At 36.1% G+C, this 22427-nt stretch overlaps 1 protein-coding gene across 3 annotated transcripts in view; it reads right to left on the bottom strand.

Annotated features, from left to right (window-relative positions):
- Positions 1-808: 808 nt before the first annotated feature.
- The window catches only part of LOC138315051 (calcitonin gene-related peptide type 1 receptor-like), an 81884-nt gene continuing 60265 nt past the window's right edge, over positions 809-22427 (bottom strand). The window contains exons 5-13 of one of the 3 annotated variants that reach the window (XM_069255779.1): positions 21054-21180; positions 20481-20634; positions 19188-19257; positions 18225-18288; positions 9671-9750; positions 8921-9019; positions 4307-4442; positions 1460-1501; positions 809-1090 (exon numbers count right to left, since the gene is read on the bottom strand). In XM_069255779.1, the coding sequence (XP_069111880.1) occupies positions 950-1090; positions 1460-1501; positions 4307-4442; positions 8921-9019; positions 9671-9750; positions 18225-18288; positions 19188-19257; positions 20481-20634; positions 21054-21180 (913 nt within the window). In that variant the 3' untranslated portion in view covers positions 809-949. The remainder of the gene's footprint in view (positions 1091-1459; positions 1502-4306; positions 4443-8920; positions 9020-9670; positions 9751-18224; positions 18289-19187; positions 19258-20480; positions 20635-21053; positions 21181-22427) is intronic. The other 2 variants (XR_011207455.1, XM_069255780.1) reach the window with 2 other exon arrangements.

Genomic DNA, 22427 nt, shown 5'->3' on the forward strand with positions numbered 1-22427 from the left:
GTCTACCGTTTGTGTTATAAACACATATTATTTGAGGACAACTTTATATAATAGTGTGATTGCGATTGTCTAAGTTTGCAAAGATGTAATGTCAGGACTTCTGTTTTGATTGTAAATGTATTTTGCACGACCACTGAAGAATTATTAGAACGTTGTATGTGTTTTAAGTTAATTATCGGATGTTGAATGAAAAATCTAGGGATTAACTTGAATAGATTTTTTATGCTAGGGAGATGTATCACAAAAATCTGAGTGTACTCAAAGCGGTTTATGATAAGAATTCACTCATATTTATGTGTTATATCTCCAAAACATAAAAATCTATTCAAATTAATCCTTATGATTCAATTTACTAAAGATAATTTCTTCGATATTCAAAATTCATTTTGGGACCCTTTTGTCTGTGAAATCATTACGCTGCCAACTCAACCAATCAGAAGCGACGGTACAAACGGAGACGCTATTTTTTTCATTTATGGACTAATAAAGTAAATATTCAAGAAAATGAAAATGCTCTTAACAAGCAAAATTGTAATGATTGTATCCAATAAGTTTGCTAACTTACAAAATAAAATTTGAATTTGTATAGTGTCCCTAATACACTTTGTATAACTGTGATGACCATGAATGACGAAGCAGTTGTATGATGTTCTAAACATCACTAACGATTCCTGTAAGAATTAATCAGCTATATCTGGTTTTGTCTTTACAATCCGGAGCGTCATTTGTTCATTCTGTGCAGACGGCGACATTGCTTCACTTTATTCCTCACACCAGATAACACCATTACAGAACACAGAAGACAAGCAAATGCTACATGATTTATTTCTGACATGGCGTTTTACTATATAAATAGCAACAATGATATTTAGATAACAAATGTAACAATATACACACATAAATAATTCCAGTCCCTTGACGGTAGACTCTCGGTAACAAGGGATAATGATCACGTGACTGATGTCTGGACAGTTGACACGTGATCCACGAAAGTGTAGGTAGTTGCAGCAATAGTTGATGACGTCCTACTCCGCTTGCCACTAAACATGACCTTGTGTTGGTACCATTTCCGCTTGATGACGGATATGACCTGCAATATAAATAATTAAATTACAAGAGGCCACACAGAGCCTATCTACAGATAATTTGATAGGATCGTCAGTAAATAAATGGATTTGACACATATATGTTGCCGTCTTTCGATGTTGTAGCTTTAAGCTTTAAACAACTGACCCGTGATCTTATTTCACAAGTCACACACATTGAAATCTTTCTATTACCAAAAAACAGTTAAATTCAAAATCGTATAGTAAATCGTTTTCATGTAGGCATTTGAATTTTACTGACATCGCTCATGTCCTTTATAATGCATTTGATAAACTACATTTAGTGTTTCCATATTTCTTGTATATATTTCTTCAATATAAATGTTATCATTTCTCATTGCAATTATGCTTACCTCACTGTTGCAAAAGCAATACATCGTGGAAACAAATGCACCCTGAAAGAAACATGAAAAAGTTTAAGTACACATTAGAATGAGCTTTGTATCAAATGTCGGACATTATGCTTGACCAAATATTTACCCTTGTTATATGTTATAGTTGCATAAACATCTGATGCACTATAGTGTCGGCATGTGTGGAACTTGTTGGTGACATGAATGGGTAGAAATGATACAAAGAATGCGTTGATAATTTTAATGACATTTATAAACTCCTGCTTCCGCAAATAACGATATTCCCATTCCGTAGATGATTCTCCATTCACGGGTTTGCTTTAAATACGACTGTTCTCGTTCAAGACACCGACTGCCGACGGCAAAGTCTTCAGAATTAAGAGAAGTTTTATGTGATCTCTCTCATTTGTATTGCATCCTTGTCAGATATTAATTTTGGATGGCTACAAATACGTCTACAATATCCCATATTACATGTAGCTTTCTCGTTTAATCATTCCCCGCATATATGGAAAAGTCCAGCTATACTGGTACGTCTATTTCATTTTTGCTTTTAGTTCTAAGCATTAAAAAAACCCCAGAACTATATATATCAAGAAAACAAACCAAGCAAATTTTTTTGCAATTATATTCAATCTATGCAGCTGCTTCGATCGTGAGGACAGTGGATGAATGTCACAGGTGATTTTAGATTTGAATGTTTTCTTTAAGGACGTGGTTCAAATTATCAACATTACAAATAGGACACCAATTAGGTATTGTTCTTGATAAGTTGTCATTGATTAAAACCCTATCCGTGTTGGCGAGATGTTCAAACATAGCTTTGTCTCCCAAAATGACCAGACAAATGACCTTGGTCTTAGATATACTGATGACGGTGAATGGTCTACAATCGCCTTGAGAAGAAATCAACTGGTAATACTGTTCAATATTTTTAGAAGTCAGAAAATCAACATCGAATATGGGTGTGTATCCTTTAGAATTGTCATTCAATGCTTGTCAATAAACACGCAATATTTTAACTACAATGTAGATTATGTATGGGTCTTCCAAGAGAACCTCAACAAAACGGTCCGCTTGTTGATACCGGGTTAAGTCCATTTGTGTGGGGATTACGATGATTGTTAGACTAATAACGGGCAAACCAGCCATCAACGATTTTAAGCTGATCGAAAAACAGAAACAACCATTTTTAGAGACTACATACGCTAATGTAGTATATGTTGACCAGACGCCGAAACCAGAGAAAGACAATGTCAAGGGGATACAAGAAAGAGAAAGGTCAATATGAAAGGGGAGAAACTATACATAGCCTTTTACAATCAAACGTGTCCTTGTATCAAGTATGGCCATGTGTTTATCTAGAATGACTGGAGTAATGGGTTTCCCTAGCACTACAGGGGATGGGGGACACTGATTTGTGCAACTGTCACACACAAAAGGAATAAACCAAATTAATTCCGGTTTGTTAATCGTTCATTCTATTTAAAAAGGCTTACAGCAGAGATCATATATGTTATTCCTAGTAATATGAACATCGCAAGGGAAACGGTGCCGATTATATCTAATCAGATTCTCAATAGTGATAGCGCCGTCAGCGACTGGGTAATCTGGAGACTGAACTCAGCCGACTTAAATTAGGGATGTGGAGTTTAATATCATTAGCATCAAGCTGCAGTGTGAAAATGCCATGCTACTATCCTCTGCAGTTCGTTTTTGTACACGCTTCCCATTACCATGCGCGTTTCCAGAAACTGATTAATTCTCATCAAGATAACAATACTTCACAATCCACTCCATCAGTGATTCACAAAAATATTAAAATGACTTTGTCTAGTTCCATTATATTACGCATTTAAATCACTTTATCATATTACCATGTTTCAGTATCGAACCTTTGATCAACAATTGGCCATTAAAATTGCTGACGAGTCGTAGAAAGATGAAACAGCAGTAAGATTGAATTTAGTCTGATGCAGATTTGCTTTAATGAGTCAGTCCTTTGATATTATACATATTGTTATACATGTGACTTATTCTGCTGCCTATCAATGTTATATTTGTTAGTATGCCCCTTTGATTGGCTATCCCGGTAACTATCTTCAGTTCACTACAATGTTCCCCGTTCGGTCGATACTTAGTTTAGGGATGAAACAGTGAACTATTATTTGCCGTATTAAATGTATAATATGTGTAGCATATGCTTATATTATATAACTAAATATGGGTTATTCCCCGAGACATACCGGTATTTATAATAAATACATCTGCTTATTGATAAATACATTTCGGAAAGACTAGTTTACCCTATATCAATATAATTTACACCTGTTGCTGTTCTGTGTCTGCAGAATACCACTGTGGATTTAGATATGTGTCAGCAGAATACCAGTGTGGCTTTAGATATGTGTCTGCAGAATACCACAATGTGGCTCTAGATCTGTGTCTGCAGAATACCACAGTGTGATAACACTATAATGCAGGTGAGACCACCGCTATCCTAACGGGACACGACGGACGAAATGGCGTCATATTCCGAATATACACGCGCACGCTATATGCATGTATACAATGAACCAACTCAGGAGGCCACCATTAAATGAGCTTAGCTATTGACCTTGGCAAGATGTCATCAAAAATAACCAAGCTAACAATTGCTAACAATTATATCTCGTGTTTATATATATTTTGCTATCTTTCGTGTCACATTCCGACTGCAGATGACGAACGCGAATTCGCCATGTATCTAAACCTTTGATTTAGTTTATTGTCGAACGGTCGAAGTGCATAGTTATCATTGTCATTGTTTGCTTTATATTTTATTTTGATTTTTGATCTGTCACATACCTGCAGGGACACGACCAGGGCACTAATGTAGTGGTAGGCGGTCTCTGTTTCAGATCCTATCTCGGGCCGTAAGGGCACCAGCAGAAACTGTAGGCCCAGCAACGGAATCAAAATCAGCGTGGCACGCGCAGCCTTCCTGAAGTGTACAAAAGAAATTGACTATGTCATTCCTGCTATTTAGAAAGGAGTTATTCAAATGCTACCTATTCACGATGCTGAATGACAAAGGATACAACATAGCAACAATTAGGCCTGTGTTATGGGATAGCTATCTACAGCGAGAAACTCCACATTCACGCTACATTGGAGATTCATAGAAACAATAGACGTAGATTTGAATCTGAAATTTGAGTTTTGATGATTTGTATAAGAAACAAGAGGCCCATGGGCCTAAACGGTCACCTGAGTTAAATTATATAATAAAACAAATAATGAAACAAATTAAAGACATATAAACACTATATGCTGGGCCTTGAAGTTGGTCAGTGATTTATAAATTTGACTTTTTAGACTATGAAGAGTAATTGCTTCCATCAAACCTGTGAACTCAGAGGTATTTTTTGAAATTTTAATCATTTTTACCCTGTTTGGTCCGGCCCCTCTGGTCCCCCAGGGGGTCTTCGAGGACGGATATGGATGTTAAAATGCTATATCTTAGGCTAATAATTCTAATCAAGTTTGACTAATTTCCTACGAAAATTGGGCAAATAATGTTCACAAAAATGTTTTTCCTATATAAACTAAAGTAAACTTGACCCCTCCCCAGGGGGTAACGTGAGACCCCAAGGTCATATAATTCACAATTTTTATAACACACCTTAAGACCTTTCCATCTATAATTATTTGATTCTACTATATCCAGAATTTTAGAAGATTTTTGAAGTTTTAGCCTATTTGACCCTTTTTTTGCCCCGCCCCTCTGCCCCCAGGGAGTCGGCCAGGACCAATGTGGATATGATATTAAAATGCTATCTCAGGCCAATAATTCTAACCAAGTTTGACTCATTTCCTATGAAAATTGAGCAAAAAATGCTCATTAATGTGTTTTTCTTATATAAACTATTGTAAACTTGACCCACTCCCCAAGGGGAAACGTGAGACCCCAGGGTCATATAATTCACAATTTTTATAAACAAACTTTAAGACCTTTTCATCTATAAAGTGTATTTGAATATACCATTTCCAGAATTTTAAAAGAATATTTTTGAAGTTTTAGCCTATTTGACCTTTTTTGGCCCCGCCCCTCTGCCCCCAGTGGGTTGGACTGGACCAATATGGATATGATATTAAAATGCTATCTCAGGCTAATAATTCTAACCAAGTTTGACTCGTTTCCAATGAAAATTGAGCAAAAAATGCTCATAAATATGTTTTCCCTATATAAACTATAGTAAACTTGACCCCTCCCCAGGGGGAAACGTGAGACCCCAATGTCATATAATTCACAATTTTTGTAACACACCTTAAGACCTTTCTATAAATGAAAAGTATTTGATTCTACCATTTCCAGAATTTCAGAAGAATATTTTTGAAGTTTTAGCCTATTTGACCCTTTTTTAGCCCCACCCTTCTAACCCCAGGGGGTCGACCAGGACCAATGTGGATATGATATTAAAATGCTATCTCAGGCTAATAATTCTAACCAAGTTTGACTCGTTTCCAATGAAAATTGAGCAAAACATGCTCATAAATGTGTTTTCCCTATATAAACTATAGTAAACTTGACCCCCTCCCCAGGGGGAAACGTGAGACCCCAGGGTCATATAATTCACAATTTTTGTAAAGGACCTTAAGACCTTTTCATTTATAAAAAAATATTTGATTCTACCATTTCCAGAATTTCAGAAGAAGATTTTTGATGTTTTAGCCTATTTGACCCCTTTTGACCCCGCCCCTAAGGCCCCTGGGGGTCAGTCATAGAAAATTTGTTAATAGGATTAAATGGCCATCTCATACTGATAATTCTGACAACATTTGACTCATTTCCTATTACAAATGACCAAATAATGCGCAAAAATGTGTTTTCCCAATATAAACTATAGTAAACTTAACCCCCTCCCCAGGGGGAAACTAGAGACCCCAGGGTCATATAATTCACAATTGTTGTAAAGGACCTTAAGACCTTTCTATCTATGAAGAGTATTTGATTCTACCACATCTGTGAGTAGAGAAGAAGATTTTTGAAATTTTACTCAATTTTACCCCTTTTGGCCCCTCCCACAGCCCCCTGGGGAGTGGGGACCATATAATTCACAATTTTGATTGGCCTTATGACTTAGAAGGTTTGTGCAAAATTTCATTGAAATTGCTTCAGCAGTTTTGGAGAAGAAGACGAAAATGTAAATTGTTTACGGACATACGACGGACGACGGACGACGGACGACGCACGACGCACGACGACGGACAAAAGGCGATTAGAATAGGTCACTTGAGACTTCGTCTCAGGTGACCTAATAAAAGTAGAAAGTAGGCAGCAGTCTGCTTATAAAAACCGCTACAGAACCGTCACATGAGAAAAGTAATGTAACGAAACACTTCACTAATAAGAACGGACTTGTATGTTACAAGTGTACCGGACTTAAAAATATGTGATGATAACTGCAGATATACAATGTGAAGAAAGTTGATATGAAGGACACTTTAAACTGACAATCGTTTATTTGGATAAAATTGATATATTTTACATATACAAATAGGTCAGCTTGATAAAGTATGTTGCCTTTTTCAACGGGGAATATAACTATTTATTCATGTATTTATTTGGTCTAATGTATAATAAACTAGAGATGAAATATTTGGGATTGCTACATTGCAGAACACTGAAGTTAAATGATGATATAACACTTTATAGGGCCTTAAATTGGAACCAGTATTGTGATTAGAATCACCTGGTCATGGCTTTGTGTTGCCGCCTTGCTATGGCAGCCCGGCGTAGACCTAAAGGTGGTAACGTGTCTTGTACAGATGATTATAGTCCGGCTGCTGTATCAATTATTAATACCATCATGCTCATTACTGTGAGTAATATTGCACATGCAGCTTTTTTGTTCTGACTAATCATGTTAGAACATGTAAAATCTACAGTATTTTCCTTTCGTGTCATTTTCAAAAATTAGTCTCAATATAACTTTGTCCTTGAGAAATCCATTTGGTATATTATAATTCAATACGAAAATGCAATTTTTAATTTGTCTACATAGATATCACGTAACTTTTCATCATCATCATTATTATAAATAGATGAATAATCAGAAAATGGGATGCTAGTTTGTCAATTATAGATATATCAAATAATTAAACATACTTTTAAATAACTCCCGCCAAGCTGACCAGAATACTGGTATTTGCTGTGTCCCACAACCATATTACAATGTGTACAGTTAGTCAGACCAACTCCTCTATACCGTAACATATTTAAATGAGGCTAGTAGATATGTCATTACACCACGTGTCAGATTATGAGTATGCATCTAACGAAAAGCAAACTAAACCGTTCCGATATTATACAATCCTTCAACATTGTTTCGAAGTGCCGTTTTTTAACTGGTTTATCAATTTTAAGCTGTATTGTGACGGCTAAAAATATGGGAAATTCAGCAAGCCTTTGCAAATACATAACTTAACTTTATCATGACGATATTAATAAGAAAACAATGGTAAGTATTGTCCTGATGACATATAAATGGCTGGATTCGAAGCCAGATATATTGTAGTGGAAGCATAAATACCTTTAAGTGGACAATTTACTTTCCTGGTAGTAGAATGATACCGGTAGCTTCTGATAATTCTAATATTACAAAATACCACTTATAGCACCACCAACTTGTTATAAGAACCCTGCTCCGCTAGATTTAGTGTTCAGTAATGGCCGATAGTACCAACAACATGCTATAAGAACCCTGCTCCGCTAGATTTTGTGTTCAGTAATGGCCAATAGTACCAACAACATGTTATAAGAACCCTGCTCCGCTAGATTTTGTGTTCAGTAATGGCCGATAGTACCAACAACATGTTATAAGAACCCTGCTCCGCTAGATTTTGTGTTCAGTAATGGCCGATAGTACCAACATGTTATAAGAACCCTTCTCCGCTAGATTTAGTGTTCAGTAGTGACCGATAGTACTATCAGCCTGTTATAAAAAAAACATTTCCACTAGATTTAGTGTTCAGTCATGGCCGATAGTACCATCAGCCTGTTATAAAAAAAACATTTCCACTAGATTTAGTGTTCAGTCATGGCCGATAGTACCATCAGCCTGTTATAAGAACCCTTCTCCGCTAGATTTAGTGTTCAGTCATGGCCGATAGTACTATCAGCCTGTTATAAAAAAAACATTTCCACTAGATTTAGTGTTCAGTCATGGCCGATAGTACCATCAGCCTGTTATAAGAACCCTTCTCCGCTAGATTTAGTGTTCAGTAGTGACCGATAGTACTATCAGCCTGTTATAAAAAAAACATTTCCACTAGATTTAGTGTTCAGTCATGGCCGATAGTACCATCAGCCTGTTATAAGAACCCTTCTCCGCTAGATTTAGTGTTCAGTGATGGACTAACACTACCACGCGCTCTAAAGTCTATATTTTACATGCAGAAGGTAAATTAAGTCAATACTTTAATCTATTCACTTCTTTTTTGTTGACATTTGACCCCTCGGTAGTCATTTGTGTTCCAGAAGCCATAAAGAACGCACATTCTGAGTGCAGTCCGTCACTGTAAAGAAATTAGGCCTATGTAACATCCGGTCAATGGTTGACCTTGACTTATACTGGAACCTCTGGAAACGTTTATAATTGAAAAGACCTTTATAGACCTTAAAATTAAGCGTTCATGAAGCTTTGCGTCATTTCAAATTTGAACAGCTAACAATTAACACTTGTTCGTTGCTGCGTAAAATGTCATCTATAGCAATTTTCCTTGAAATCTGAAATCATATATTTATATATATGTATAAATTTATATTTTTATAAATAAGTTATGATTACAATTACGACAATTTGTACAATTGGTATGGTACTATAGTCAGTTTCCAATGATATAACAATTAATACTATGTTTGAATAGAGAAAATCAAGTATTTAACAATAATTATCAAGCGTTCATCTAAAAACAGTTCAAATTTTGCATGTGGACAGTAAAGACTCTGAAAACTGTCAACAGAATTATAATTGTCTTTTTTCAAAAAGTTAACAAAATCGAAACTCTTTCTTTTATTTCATTTCAAAATATTCGTCGGTAATACAAGAAATATAAACTCTTTCAGTTAATATATATACTATCTAGCAAACGAGATAACTATCAATGCAGTGAATACCTGTAAATAACCACACACACCGATGCTGTGCTAGTCTGAGTGATACTTACTTGGTCTGTGTGGCCTCCGGGACCTGGCGCAGCTTCGTGATCAGAAGCCGGACGATGTTACACAGGAAAATGAAATTGGCCTGAAACATAAGAATGCTTGTTATATCTTATTAACTTCAAATGCCATATTTTAATATTTACTATTACGAATACCTACAATTCTACTCATCTTGATATTGCTCGTTAAAAATGTCTACTGGTAATTGAAACCAAGGCATTCAAAATATACTAAAAACTCTAAGTGAGAAAGTGAGAGTGAAAGAGATGTTTATTTTATATTGTTTCTTCAGTATTTATCTTTGTATACCTATATGGGAAAAGCTAATGGAACGTTTTCCAAGTGAAAAACGCTTCAAATTCCATCGAGAGCATGGTTGTATTATTATTGCATTACGTAAGTTAGTATTCCAAGTATGCTTTGAGGACGATATTGCATTGAAAACGTTTCAAGCTATTTTTTGGTTTGGTTTGTTTATTTTTACGTCCTATTAACAGCCAGGGTCATGTAAGGACGTGCCAGGTTTGTTGGTGGAGGAAAGCCGGAGTACCCGGAGAAAAACCACCGACCAGCGATCAGTACCTGGCAACTGCCCCACATGGGATTCGAACCCGCATCCCAGAGGTGGAGGGCTTGTGGTTATATGTCGGGACATCTTAACCACTCGGCCACCGCGGCCCCTTCAAGCTATTGATTTCTACATACTCCAAAATGATAGGAAGGAGGAGTGTCAGTTTGGGCCCACTGGCAGCCATAACCAAAAAGCCTTACTCGGGGTTAGGACATAATGATATGACTTATGAATAAGGTCAGGTCTGAGTCTCTTGTGAGTTATAGGGGTATAACAGGAGGGTTAATATACTGTTTTGTCTACTTTTGCTGGAACCAAATGATATGTTTGAAACATTGACCTAATTTTGTAAAATATCAAGTATGCAAGAATAAAGTTCATTTGGTGTCATAATATTCGCGATAAAAGTTATATATCATATTTTCTTTCATACCTACACGTGTAATACTGACTGGTCCAGGGCAATACACTCATGTCGCCTGAAGCTGTATTGCATGGCTACCCATGCAATAAAGCCTCGTGACGTCACGGCGTCAACAAAATCTCTATTTCTCTAATTTTAACATTTTTTCACAAATATGACTGGTTTTACTATAAAAGATGCAAACAACGGAATTTCTGTTGAAAGTATCACGTATTTTTTCATGTATGGAAAATTGACTTCTAGTCGTGGATTTATTTCAAAATTGCGGGATATTATAGTTGAAAAATTACAATAAAACGTAGAGGTATGAAAGAAAAATACTCTTTCATATGTGGATCCCTCGGGATCACAAAATGTTGCAAAACCCTCGGCAAGCCTCGGGTTTTACTACATTTTGTGACCCTCGGGTAGAATATCCTTTCTTTCATATCCACATATGAAAGAGTCTTATATAATTGCCAAATCAACACTCCTCCTTTGCAAATGTTTACTTCCTAGTAACAGCACGTAAGAAATGCTTCTAGAAATACCAATTGTTGAAATTCTTAGAAACCATGATATGTTTTGGATAGTTTTGAAATTCAAAATAATACATGTTTTGCTAAAACATCCAAAACATTTGATTCGATAAACATAGTGCAGTTGATAACATTTAATTTCATTTAAGATATTACAATCAGATCTGGCAAAGTATTTGATTGTCGGAGTGATATCGTCCAAAGCCATATCTTGTTTAATGCTTTATTATTGAATAATCAGCTTAGATTTCAATTTTTCCATTTCATTCGTAGGCGGTATTTTGATATAATACTGTAAACACTTGAGTGGAAATCGCAAAATTAAATAGTCATGGAAAGATAATTATTCATGAAAACGCGCAGCATATCAGATTATAGGAAAGACCATTTATGGAAGAACTATTAGAAAAAATCCACTTTGACAAGATGTTTTCGCCTAGTTTTTTAATCACCCTTTTCGTGCTTTCCTATCAATACGTACGTATTCCCTGTTCCACGCGATTCGCTATGTGTTATGTTGTTTTTGACTTTGTTGTACCATACCATATTTATAGGAGCATGTCCCATATCCTCGGTAATACTCCGTCAGACTTACGACACTAATCACCCATTACTACGCCACTACCAGGACTTCCTGTTTATAGACTAAAAAGCAATAACACGCTTACCGTATTTCCTATTGATATAGCGAGTTCATGTCTTCTTGGAGGATTATCGTTTTGTGTATGCTTGTAATTTAGGAATGATGTGAGGGAGTTCTGTCACGACTAAATGGCTCTAATTAATTATAATGTTAACGGAGCTATAATGGAGTTGTAAAGACTAATAGGGTCAACATAATGGAACCGTATCGACAAATAAGGTCAACAAAATGGAACCGTATCGACTAATAGCGTCAACAATATCAGTGGTTTACATGTTCCTGATGTATCATCACACAATCATATCATCATGGCGACTTCGTCGATTTCTGATTCAGATACAACTATGATTACAATATTTTACAATGTTGTCATTCGCCCAAAATATTTCGACACTTCAGAATGTTTTTGTTTGATTAATTAACGTCCTATTAACAGCCATGGTCATGCAAGGACGGCCTCCCATGCATGCGATGTGTTGCGTGTATGATGTGGGAGGTGCGTGTTTTTGGAGACTGCGGTATATTCATGTTGTGTCCTCTTGTATAGTGGAACTATTGCCCTTTTTATAGTGCTATAACACTGACGCATGCCGCCGAAGAAACCAAGCAACACACCCCGCCCGGTCACATTACACTGACAACGGGCGAACCAGTCGTCCCACTCCCGTTATGCTGAGCGCTAAGCAGGAGCAGAAACTACCACTTTTATAGACTTTGGTGTGTCTCGGCCAGGGGACAGAACCCAGAGCCTTCCTCACAGGGGCGAGCGCTCAACCAAAGGCCAAAAGTGAGGTGATGTCAAGGGAGACGTAAGGAAGAATTAAAGTAATTTAGGAAGAAAGAAAAGATAAGATCCTAAATTAAGTCGCCTTTTACGATCATGCAATAGGGGCAGCAGGTACAATTCTAACGCCCTACCTGCAGGGCCAACTTCAGAATGAATGGGCAAACATTACCGGTGGTAACACATCGATGGAATCATTGTAGAAGTTGATTTTAGATAAGCTTAACAGAGGATGTATTCCTCTATATGTTGTATAATGTATAGGCACGTCGATAGGGCTACTACACATGTTTCGCTAAAGTTTCGAGTAATTCATTATTTTTATATTATAATTTAAAAAAACTCACAAGCGTTCGCTATCACTGAGTTAGTAAGCTGGAAACTCATACTTCGGTTACAAAAACAGTTACCGGTTGAAAACCGTCAAAACAGATATGTGCTGATGGGTCATGATCACTGACCCAACCTTTTATTGTCAATAAAACCCAACCGCATAAGCCCAAGCAACCAACATTTTCGTATAATGAAGCAAATTATTTTAGATATGTTTTTGTATTGCCAGTTGTCATAACTCTATATACAGTTTGTGCATATCTTTATTTTGTGTGTTTTTGGCGTTTTTCTAAAGGCATCCTTGATTTGACTATTTGCCTACACATATATCGGATGTCTTAAGTAAGTATTGATTCTTGTCAGGTAGTTCCTGTTGATGAAGTTAACGCTGTGGTCAGTCTAGTACCATCACTGAGCTAGATAAGTAGATATTATCGCTGTACTCAACCAACTTTTCTTGGCTACTTAAGAAACTAAAAAGTAGGATAGCCACTCAACCGAAATGGACGTAATCGCGAGCCAGCCAGTGTAGCACGTGAAATTAGCAGCCACTAGCTCAAAACAACGCAGTGATAGTGACCAGTAAAGTTCTTTAGTCTGTGAAGAATGGATACAATATATCAATATTAAACTACGTGTATATCGTATATCGTTTGAATGTCACAGTTTTAGAAAAAAATGTCATTCAGAATTTTCGCCGATAATTGTGCAATACCATTACTTATTTGCTGAATTCTGGTTTCATTTTAATTTTATCCTAATTTTTTAAGGATGTACTCCTCTGAAAAGTCAAAATTTTCTTGTATTAAACTTTTTTTCTCATATATTTTGATTTTTGGAAAGAGGAGTTCATACCATGAAAGAAAATGAAAACATATGTCCGCGTGCTCGTTTTTGAGCTACTGTCACTTAAAGATACAGTACCTTGTTGACAAAATATTGGATTTTATGGGAATTTTTCCGTTTTGACCATATACACAAGAGATTAAAGCCATAATTTCCTAATGAGGTGTTTGCTATGTATTAATGTTTGTAGAAGTTATTTTCCAGTAGTCTTCTTTTAAAATATAATCAGTTTTTATTAATAAGACTTATATTTTTTTCTCAGAATAACAAAATGCTACCCTTACCCCTTAATTTTGAGCTACAAAATGCACCATTTTCAGCCATTTTTGCCAAATCTAACCCTTTATAGAAAAAGTTCTGGTATTAAACTTTTGTTTAGATTTTGCATATCAATCGGGAAAGGGTTGTTCTTTCAAAATCAGGTAGAAAAATGGGGGTCCGTGTGCTTTCTTTTTTGTCCACTTGAATATTTGTTATTTTTCAGTATTTTAGAGTAAAAAATGAAAGTGCTCAAATTACCATTAAATGTAAAAATAAAGTGAAAAAAGTTAATCATTTCACACATTAATGCTCAATATTTTAATTATCACGAACCAAGTAAAAATTTACAGCAAAAAATAACTCGATACAGCTAAAAATGCTGGTGCAGTAATGATTTAAGTAAAAACAATTTCCGTAAAAAATGGTAAAACTTTGGCTCTACTCAAAGCGAAAAAAAGAAACAATTTCAAAATGGCCGCGAAATGGGCAATTTCTTAAAATCCCCGTATAAAAAAATCTGCTAAAGTTAGAACTGTAATTTTTTGACAAAATTTGCAACTGGCAACTTGCTACAGATATTGATAAATTGTATTTGAAAATCTCATAACTTCTTTGACCTTTATCGAAACGAGACTTCAACGGGACTGAAACCTCAGAAGAATAAATCCCTAAAACTGGGTGTAATTACAATTAATGTCATTAACTCATGGCTGAGTGATAGGCGACTTAAAACGATAACATTGACCTGTGGTGATGTCTTGCCTGTTAACGTTTATTTGTGGGTGTTAAAGGCGAAATAAAACGAGGCAATAGTCTTCCATGATAATCAAGTCACATCAAGCGGGCGTGAAACACGCTAACATGACAACTTATATAATTGATATTACGGTCCATTGAAGATATCGCTGAATCCTCAATGGAAAAGTTAGATAGTAAGTCCCTGGGAAACCGATATACTCGTAAATCAAATAAATCATACATGACATATATAACTAGCTGTGTATGATTACTCGGTCCATGTATCGTGGATAATTGTTCTTTGTTGAACAGATGTTAATTTGAGGATTCGCTTCGACCTTGACAAAAGTGGAGAATTTACGAGACGTAACGATTAGTAAATGTGCGAACTTGCATTTTCGCATAGAAATGAGAGGTACGCTGGGGAAAGCGTTGCTATGTTTTAGCACACTCAGGAGACGAGAATCCTACTCTAGCAGATTGCCAAATGTGTTGGACGTTCGGCATATACAACGATCGCTTGACCGCTTTTAATAGATGCATTGAAGGAAATTGCGTGCCATCCTATCCCTAGTGACTTCCCTCTTTATCCACTGTCCGAAGATAACTCCGCGTTCAAAACTGATTGTTGATAGCAAAATCGATGGATCTTGAAATAATTGGAAAACTGACTTATAGTCAGACTACGCCACAAATGGTTGGATTACTGCGACTTGTTCGGAATAACAAATTATTTATTTCCTTACAGAAATTTACGGGACGTATTGATGTTGTAAATGTGATGGGTTTTAAACAACTTCAATTGCAGCCAAAAACAGTCAATTTCATAAACCGCCTTTTATTAGTAAACTGGATCGGTCAGAGATACACTGCCCTAATTAAATATATTTTTCATCCACTTCCTAATATCCGGGAGTATGTCACCGAGGAGATATTAGTTTAATCATGGTTGTCAACGAGATTTGATGGATGGGTTTAATATCATAATGATTTTGTATGATGCATCGATGCATCTGACATAATGTTCTTCTCTCCAATGCTGTTGGTAGAGCAGAATATAGTTCCCAGCTGTTCTATTATAGAGAGGTAACCCATGTGAAAAATGCCATCTTCAATAAGTATAAAATGATTTGATCTATGACTTTTGAATACAATATTATTTGAGTGGTTCATCCACTGACTATAATTATCAGTCATAAAGTGACTTTGCTCTTTTGTTTGGTATTACTAAAGCTCAAGCGCTTATGCAGACATAATTGTGTCAGTAATTGACGAACTTTCATAATACTTTGGTATTATATCTTCATTGAAATTATCAATTCCTTTTTTTAATTTTGAAAATACATATATTCCATTGATTTCCTATCCCTATATTCGCTCCATACGTATTGTGTTTATGTATCGTGGAAATATTGTGTTGAACGACGGAAAGAAGACTTTAATTAGCTTCACGCCAGTCGCTGATAGTTAGTTGGAACACCTGGTCTTCACTTACGTAAGCTACCGGGGTTTTATATGAGAGAGCGTAAATATTTATGTACGGAACATCAGTGGAAGTTTCTGGTCGCGTGTCTCCACCCTTCCGGCCTATGGCGGTTTGTACTTTGTGTGAAGCTGACAAAAGACGAAATAGAAACTAGGCTAGGATGTAGTGGCTGTTATCGTGAGCATAATTCTCTAGGCACCATGAAGTCCCCCCTGAATAGACTAGGAGTTACTTCCCCTTTTGTTTTTGCGTGTTTGAATATTTGTATTAATATGTACTTGTATATATATTATTATATCTGTCTATACGTCTTGCCACTTTTCACATTAAGGAGAAGATCTCGATAGACCTTGCCTGTTGTCTAATCCTCTTGACTGTAAATAATATGTCAATAGAATTTGTTGAAATTGAAATTGAAATGACTAGGATGTTCACAGGTTGACCAGCTAAAACAGAAGGCAACCCTAAAATTAATTTACCAAAGGAACATGTTGTAGAATAATGCAAACACGATCCATTTCAGTTGAAAAAATGGTGTTTCGCAAAATAACTATGCCCCAAGGATTGAGATGAAAATGACAATATTTGTTATAATACCAGACAAAGATTTCGTGGAATTAGACTCCAGCCATGAAATATTAACATCTGTGTGGAGGAAGTGTAATAGCTTTACATTAAATCCCATGTTAATTTCTTAGTATTATTTTCAATTTGATCTGGAAGGCAATACACTAATCAAAGCTTTCAATAACATTCACAGGAACGCATATCTCTTACTTAAAGCATCATCCAGAATTGCACTTTTAATAGAAAAGAACACATATTCGCCCTCTCAACCAATAAAATGTAGTTTAGACTTGAAGGGGAGTTCCCATCGACAGATATCTTAGATAAAATGTGACATGTATATTTCCCATGTTTCCTTAAGTTAATTATATTTACAGAACCTATTGTAATGCGATTGAAGGATGAGCAGAGGTATATAACCAGTGTGTTGTATCCCCGATATTGGTATTAACACCCGAGGTGATGTTCCATTGTTTATACATAACCAAGCTCGCTGTACTTATCCTAAACCTGATCGGAGCGGTAAAAAGTTCTACAAATGTGACAACAAATAATTCCAATTATCTTATTTTGAAATACCGATTGTGTAATGCGTATAATCACTAACCGGCTAATATCTACTTCTTATACAAAGTATAACACTTAAACAGAACGTGTAAATAAGATAATAATGATCTAACACTATGTAACAGTTTTCTAATTGTTTCACAATGCGATATCTACTGTAAAACCGATCGATATCTAAACCCCACTTTCAAATTAAATGAGAGCGCGCACTTTTGGGAACACTGGAGGCGAAAATTAATGTGATTTCTAAACTGCACACTCCTCTATCACTTACATCAGTAGAACGTTCATAGGCAAATACTGGATCCTGAACACGAAATATAAGCGTCTTTGCTATTGTATGGCTACGTCCCATCCTTCTGATTATTCCTATCTATCTCTCCATCTCTCCTCTATGGTAGTATTTAATAGCAAACATAACAAAAGATGATAGATACCGCCAGCAATTCATCTCTAAGGACGCGTGTGAGCAGGATAATTCACCAGTAGGAGTAGACATATCATAGGTTTGCATGATTTATAAAAAAAGATATGTTGACTGTCCCAATGGTAATTTAATTTGGTAATCAAATTATCAGTCCGATGCTTTTTCAGTATGTAAACAGTTTAACAATTGTGGTTAAGGTGTGTTCTCTAGTAACGCCATTTTCTATTGTCAACATTTCACTTTTTATTTTCCTTTATTTTCCTTGTTACCATGGAAACAAGCTAAAATAAATAGTTTTGCCGGCTATGTGGTTCCTTGTTTACTTTTTATTTGCATTTATAAAATGTTGTATTTCTCCTGTAAAATTATGTTACCATGGAAATGTACTTACCACCATAGACACTATAATTGGGGCGTACATGATCCACTGTAGACTACTCTCTCCTATCCAGCAACTACAACGTAAGATACACGATTAAAAATAATTAACCATTTCATTGCTCGATTTTATTTTATGTAAATGTTTAACTTTCCGGTTATCAACATTCGGAATATACTTGAAGTCAAATTTTTTAAAAGTGTTGAATTTACTAAATTGAACATGAATTACAAAGCAATAACAATCTGTTTTGATGCTGTAACTATACTTCCGGTTAAGATACGGTTTACCATATACAGTATATAACAATTGCATTTCATACAACAGCAATAATAGAATAACACTACGATGTTTATAACATTTGTTCTCCGAGGTTCATGAAAATCAGCTTGGTTGCATGTTTTATTTTCCGCGACACTCATGAAGAGCAGGCATAAGTTAAAAGTTGTCAACAATGCTACAAATGTGTTGGTCATTCAAATAATGTTTCAATCCGAGGTTTAAAATTAAATAATATTTCACTATTTGAATGATGAACACATTTTCACTCAGAGGTGTGCCGTGTAGGTAGGGTGTTAGATTTGTACATGCTGTCCCTATTGCACGATTTTAAAATGCGACTAAATTTAGGATATTATTGTTGATCTTCTCTTCCTAGCGTCTCCCTTGACACCGTTTCACAATTGGCCTTCTGTTGAGTGCTCGTCCCTGTGAGGTAGGCTCTAAGTCTAAACAGTGGTAGTTTCTGGTCCAGCTTACCGCTCACCAAGGGAGTAGAACGACTGGTTCGCCCGTTATATATATAAAAAGCACACGAGTTCCACTATACAAGAAGACACAACACGATTATATCGCAATCTCTAAAAACACATACCTTACGAGCCAGCACTGATGTTCTGAAATGTGAATACAGCAAAACTACATGTGTGTGATGTGTCCCAACCTTTCAAATGCCGTTACAGAATACTGTATTACCTTGATCGCTGGTTGTCGTCTGCTGAACCACGGATACCAGTGTATATTGATACCAGAACGAATGGCCAAACTGTAAAAAAAATCCAAAATATTTTTATCATTATCATTATAATGTATTAAAGTACATGCAATTAAGGTCAAATGCATGTGAATTATAATAAATTCAATTCAGTCCCAAAACTGGTAAAAGTGCGATAATGGAAAATGTCGGTAAAGGAAAAAAGAATTCTGGAGGTTGAAGTGACCTTCGTTGTCGTTGTCTCCGTTGAGACTTACACATTGAAGGTATTCATGTTATGACATTTCACTTCATACTGTTCCATTTCTGGAAGCTTTATGCGTTTTTCACGCCACATCTTACTGTCGTGCTTGCACATGTATAATGGTATCTTTGACAGAAATACACGAGAGGAAAATCACCTTTGTGGATTCCTAACATAGGTTTTTGGCGGTAGTCTACATAGCCATTGTTTATTGTCAGTGATAGGCAACATTCACCATAACAAAGTTATACCATGTTTGGTTATATGCCATTGTAAGTCCTTATCGGATGTCATTACAGAGATTCACGATGAACCAAGTCACCTACAGCTCCTTGCAGACATTTGAACGTAACGCCCCGAACTGGTAGTGTTAAATGTATAATAATATAAGATATACCAAGTTTAGGTGTCTGAAATGATACTGATGCATCGTAATGCGTAGCAATAATAGAAAATCCTACAAAAGTACCAGAGCCACAGAGTAAAACATATTTGACTAAATCTCGTAGAAAACAATGCAAAATCAATGTGATGATATATACACTTAAAGTTATATGTGCCGTGTTTTTTATACTCACGAATCAAGATCAGCTTTTAATTTGCTACTCATCACAAAAAGTTACTAACATTTTGAAAATTACAGTACTTTCAATACATTGGTTTTAATTTTACAAATACAAATAAGAGCAGAAAATGAAGAGAAGATAAATATAGACTTTACAAATAATGCCGATTTCTTACATTGCACAATTAGTTTGTTTGTTTGATTAATCAACGTCCTACCAATAGCTATAGTCATGTAAGGACGGCCTCCCATGTATGCGGTGTGTTGCGTGTATGTTGTGCGAGGTTCGTGTTTTAGGAGACTGCGGTATATTCGTGTTGTGTCTTCTTGTATAGTGGAACTGTTGCCCTTTTTATAGTGCTATATCACTGAAGCATGCCATCGAAGACACAATTAGTTATGATTGTATCTAGGAACCAATTATAAAGTTAAAATTAAGAAAGAAATATGGCCAGTGATACTTACTCCAGCCTATACAGTAGCAGGCGATGAGGACGTGTTTGGTAGAGCCAAAGGTACGAACCATGATGGTATGCAGGTACAAACCCTCGCAGAACATCCAAGAGAAGTTGGACACCACGCAGTACTGGGCGACGACGTGGATCATCCGACACCATATCTGAGAACAAAAGGTGGGTAGTTGTTATGCCAAATTTGCTAAACAACGGAACAAAATAGGAAGGTTGGGTCTTTCTAAGTACAAAAGACAAGGACAAAGATTGATGTCAACGTTATATCTCATATGTAGCAGTTGTTTAACGGTATTGGTCTGGCTAATATTGTCATGCTCAAAAACAAGTCTAATGCTGTTAAAAGCTGGAGAGGGGTTTATTAATAAACCGTCGATAGTGCAAAGTTGTACACATAGATTTTGTACATCAATATCGAGATATGAGTTATGATCAAAACGTGTTTTAAAATTCTTTAAAGTTTTTAGTGGGTTGTTTACAAAAGATTATGTAATGCTATTTAACGAGGAAGTGTAATAAATAGAATATTAGCCTGATTTAGTGCTATGATAATTATCATCTAACTTACGAAGTTTTCCTGGATCACGTGACCGTTAGTGGCCACCAGCAACATGTACAGTATCCATGAAAATCCAGTGAATACGTAGGAGGAGAAGAGGTTTTTATGTATGGTGATTCTGTCACATCGGAGTTGGCTATGGAGGCAGAACAATATACAATATACCATAAAACTATTGAGAAAAGGTAAATATCGTACGTAGCTTGTCTTTACTTTAGAGTGAAAATATCAACTACTAAAACTATGGGTGGTCATATGCAATTTTAAATTTGTGGTAGGGAACCTAACAAATTGGTAAACTGCAAATATCTCTATCAAGACTGAGATAAAATTGTGGACACATCAACATTATTATTACAATCTCGCAATATCGAATCTTAAAAAAACCGTATGAATTAACAAATGCTGAACGTATAAAACAATACTATCCGGTGGCGAAAACACCATCGATAGCAAATAATGATCGCATAATCAATTTACATAAAGAAAGACCAACGTTCTGTTAACAACCACTAGACAACTAGACATAAAATAAAGGGGGACGTCAATCAGCAAAACGGGACATCCTCCATTACTACAACGTTTGCATCCGTTGGATGTCCGATACGAGTACGGACATGTATCAGGTCTGTCGGAAAAAACGATTGCGAAATGGAGGAGTACAAACTACAGAACGCATGTGGATGGAAAAAGTGATGTACGTTAACAATTTCTTTTCCAAAATCTTCTTTTTGTGGGGCAGCGGTGGCCGAGTGGTTAAGATGTCTCGACATATTACCACCGGCATTCCATCTCTGGGTCGCGAGTTCAAACCATGTTGGGCAGTTGCCAGGTACTGGCCGCATCCCTGTGCGTTTTCTCCGAGTACTCCGGCTTATTACCATCATCTAAATTTTGCACGTCCTTTAATGACCCGGGTTTGTTAGGACTTTAAATTAATCAAACGGAATTCATACCGGTTGAAACTAATATTTCTGCTGTAGAAGGAAGCTCATTTTGGGGCACGAGGTACGGAAAATAAACACCTGAAATGGACATGGACGGAGTAGAATTTTGTATATTTTGGATATCAGCGCTATACAGTTTAGTATAACAAATTAACAGTTATAATTTTGAAAACCTGTCAGTTCACATTCCATAAAAGGAACACCACGCTCGTACTGATGCTGCTGATAAACGAGGAGAACGTTTGTTTGGTGACATCAACAGTAAACTAGAATATATCATCGACGTGATTCATTACTAACAGGACTTTGTAAAGTACAGCTTAGCATAGAATACAAAACCTTAAAGTGCGACCTTATAGCAAATCCTCTGTCAAATTAGATAATTAGTCGCTGTTGGGGACGGACTTTTGTTAATCGCTAGCATTGATGTTGGGAC

The sequence above is a fragment of the Argopecten irradians genome, chromosome 2, assembly GCF_041381155.1.
Source record: "Argopecten irradians isolate NY chromosome 2, Ai_NY, whole genome shotgun sequence".
NCBI lineage: Eukaryota > Metazoa > Mollusca > Bivalvia > Pectinida > Pectinidae > Argopecten > Argopecten irradians.